The sequence below is a fragment of the Oryx dammah genome, unplaced genomic scaffold (genome assembly GCF_014754425.2).
Source record: "Oryx dammah isolate SB20612 unplaced genomic scaffold, SCBI_Odam_1.1 HiC_scaffold_21, whole genome shotgun sequence".
In the NCBI taxonomy this organism is placed as follows: Eukaryota; Metazoa; Chordata; class Mammalia; order Artiodactyla; family Bovidae; genus Oryx; species Oryx dammah.
This window is the reverse complement of record NW_024070205.1, coordinates 37405352-37407921: the sequence shown is the minus strand read 5'-3', so window position 1 is coordinate 37407921 and position 2570 is coordinate 37405352. Positions and strand designations below refer to the sequence as shown.

The 2570-nt window shown below is 43.9% G+C and overlaps 1 protein-coding gene across 1 annotated transcript; it reads right to left on the bottom strand.

Moving 5' to 3' along the window:
* Nucleotides 1–228: 228 nt before the first annotated feature.
* Nucleotides 229–2570, bottom strand: CORT (cortistatin). Its single transcript, XM_040263405.1, has 2 exons — nucleotides 1956–2570; nucleotides 229–835 (listed from the first exon to the last, which is right to left on the bottom strand). The coding sequence occupies exons 1-2, from the start codon at nucleotides 2097–2099 to the stop codon at nucleotides 617–619; spliced, it is 363 nt and encodes a 120-aa protein (XP_040119339.1). The 5' UTR covers nucleotides 2100–2570; the 3' UTR covers nucleotides 229–616.

Sequence of the window (2570 nt, the reverse complement as noted above, 5' to 3'; positions counted from 1 at the left end):
AACTTCTAAGCACAATAGATGTGGAAGGAAAGCCCCATGGCTGCATTGACACTAATGGCAAAAACCACAAAAATCTTTATCAAAAATTCTCTTTGAAAAGACCTGAGGTTGCCAAGGGGATGGGGGAGGGAGGGAGATGGACCGGGAGCTCAAGGTTGGCGGATGCAAACCATTACATTTAGAATGAATAAACAAGGCTCTCCTCCACAGCACAGGGAACTATGAATAAACAAGGCTCTCCTCCACAGCACAGGGAACTCTGTCCAGTTCCGTGGGATAAGTCATAATGGCAAAGAATAGTTTTAAAATGTGTGTGTATATATATGTGTGTATATATACATGAGTCACTTTGCTATACAGCAGAGATTGGCACAACATTGTAAGTCAACTCTACTTCAGTAAAAAAATAAATAAAAATAAAACACTCTCTTTGGGTTCCAAATTACTGAAGACATCTAGTAGTCGGCATTTTTAAAGTTTACATAAAAACTACTTTTCAAATTACATGAGAAAGAGAAGACAACCGCACAAAGAAGAAATATCACAGCTGCTTATTAATACATTTTATTCAGATCCACTGTTGCACTTCTTTGCACGAGTAGTTATGGGTGGAGTTTTACTTGCAGGAGGAGAAGGTCTTCCAGAAGAAATTCTTGCAGGGCGTTTTATCTTGGTGCGTGGACTGATGAAGTGGTGCGCCTTCCTGCCGTTTGGACTCCTCCCTGGCTTCCCCTCCTACAAAGGGCACTGCCCTGGCTTGGGAGGCCCACTCGTACCACCACACAAGGAAAGTCAACAGGCTGTTTGTCTTTATTTCTGCCACTTCTTGCATGTGCTTTTAAAAAGAAGCAGAGGACAAAGGAAAGACAAATCAATCATCTGATTCAGCCAGCATTAAGATGTGCAATTATTTCCTTTAAAAAAAAAATGATGCTCCAGAACAACAAACCATATTTCCATTTAAAGGATGAGAAAGTTAAGGGACATGACTGAAACAACTTAGCATGCATGCAAAGTTAAGAGAACACCTCAAGAGAACTGCTCTAATTAGAGAAAAGAAAAACTTGAATATATTCAATCAAGGAAAAAAATCTGGTTGTTTTGCCCCTAATCTTTTTAATTATAAGAGGTTGGGAGATGTCTCTTTTCCCCTGGCAAGTGACTGGCAGATAAGAAGCCCCTCAAGTTAGATGAGGCTCCTTTCGCTTCATTTCCCATCTCTCCATCTCTGGTCTTACTCCTATTGCTACTGCTACTGCTAAGTCACTTCACTCCTGGCTGTCCACAAATTGCTTTTTAAGACAGATCAGACTGAGACATTATATTCTGGCCTTATATTCAGACTCCTTAGAAAGCTTTAAGGAGTAATCTGATGATGAATGGCTTTTCTGGAACTCAGATGCTAATTTCAGAGAAAAATCCATTTTTAATGGTCAACTTTATGTACTCTTTCTTGGAAGTTTTTCAAAATGAAAAAAAAAGAGAAGTAAATCACCTCATAAAGTTACAACTTCTCACAATGGAAAATGTAATGATGTCAATTAATCTAAGCCAGTGAGAACCTGCACTGTGTGTATAAATTAAGATTCTACAAGTAAGTGTGACTAACACTGCAGTGGCAGCAGCGGTAGACCAATTGCACGGCAATAGACCAGTGTGATGGCTTTGTGTTTCAAACACTGGCAGTTGGAGATCGCTAGCTTGAAGAAGCGCCCCTTAGTGTCAGCATTTCCTATCAAGTTTCCTAATGACTGAAGATGATGGTGAGTCAACGGTCCATGTGGACATCGCAGCACAGGGCAGCTGAGGGGCACACGGCAAAGTCCAGCCCTGCAGTCTGTCCTGTACACACACTCAGCCACAGAGAAGAGGGGGGATCCACGGGGTGGCCAGATGTGCCAAGGGAAGGGACAGCTCACAAGAGGGTGAGCACCCAGCCGAGTCAGACTACTCACCCTGCTCTCATGGCCGGCGAGGCCGCCCTCTGGGGAGAGGGCAGTGGTGGCCCCAGCGGGCAGCAGCAGCAGCGGCAGCAGCAAGCAGAGGGGCAGCATCTTGCAGGCTGGCTGGTACTTCTCTCCAGCTCTGGAGCTGCTCATCCTGCTTGGCAGCCCCTGAAACCAGTGCTTTGTGGACTTGAGTCTCTTCTCTGCAGACTGAGGGGGCTATTTTCAGCTCAACCTGCAGCTGTGGTTTTTTTTTTTTGGAATATATGCCTATCTAAAGCCTGTACCCCTTCTCCCCTCATATTCAAGTGGTGACGCACGAGCCTGAGCAATCAGTGCCCACAAAAGTGCTTCAGGACTGGATTTAACCCCTTCATTAAAACCTTGGTGCTCTTCCTGTGTCAAGAGTGGATTTGCTCCTACTTGGGGATGCATGTGCGCTTGCCTAGAAGTTCCACCTCCTCGCAATTATGCCAAAGCAATCAGGAAGTCGTGAGAACAAAACCAAGTGATTTAACATAATACAAAATTAGCCTTGAATAAGGAGCTTATGGTGATGAAAACAGTCAATCCTAAAGGAAATCAATCTGAATATTCATTGGAAGGACTGAAGCTGAAGCTGAA

What these genes read in the sequence shown, in the direction of transcription:
- CORT (XM_040263405.1), bottom strand. Translation starts at nt 2,099, where the DNA reads ATGAGCAGCTCCAGAGCTGGAGAGAAGTACCAGCCAGCCTGCAAGATG. An exon ending in TCGCCGGCCATGAGAGCAGG is followed by an intron (nt 836 to 1,955) that starts GTGAGTAGTCTG and finishes TCTTTTTAAAAG; the next exon opens with CACATGCAAGAAGTGGCAGA.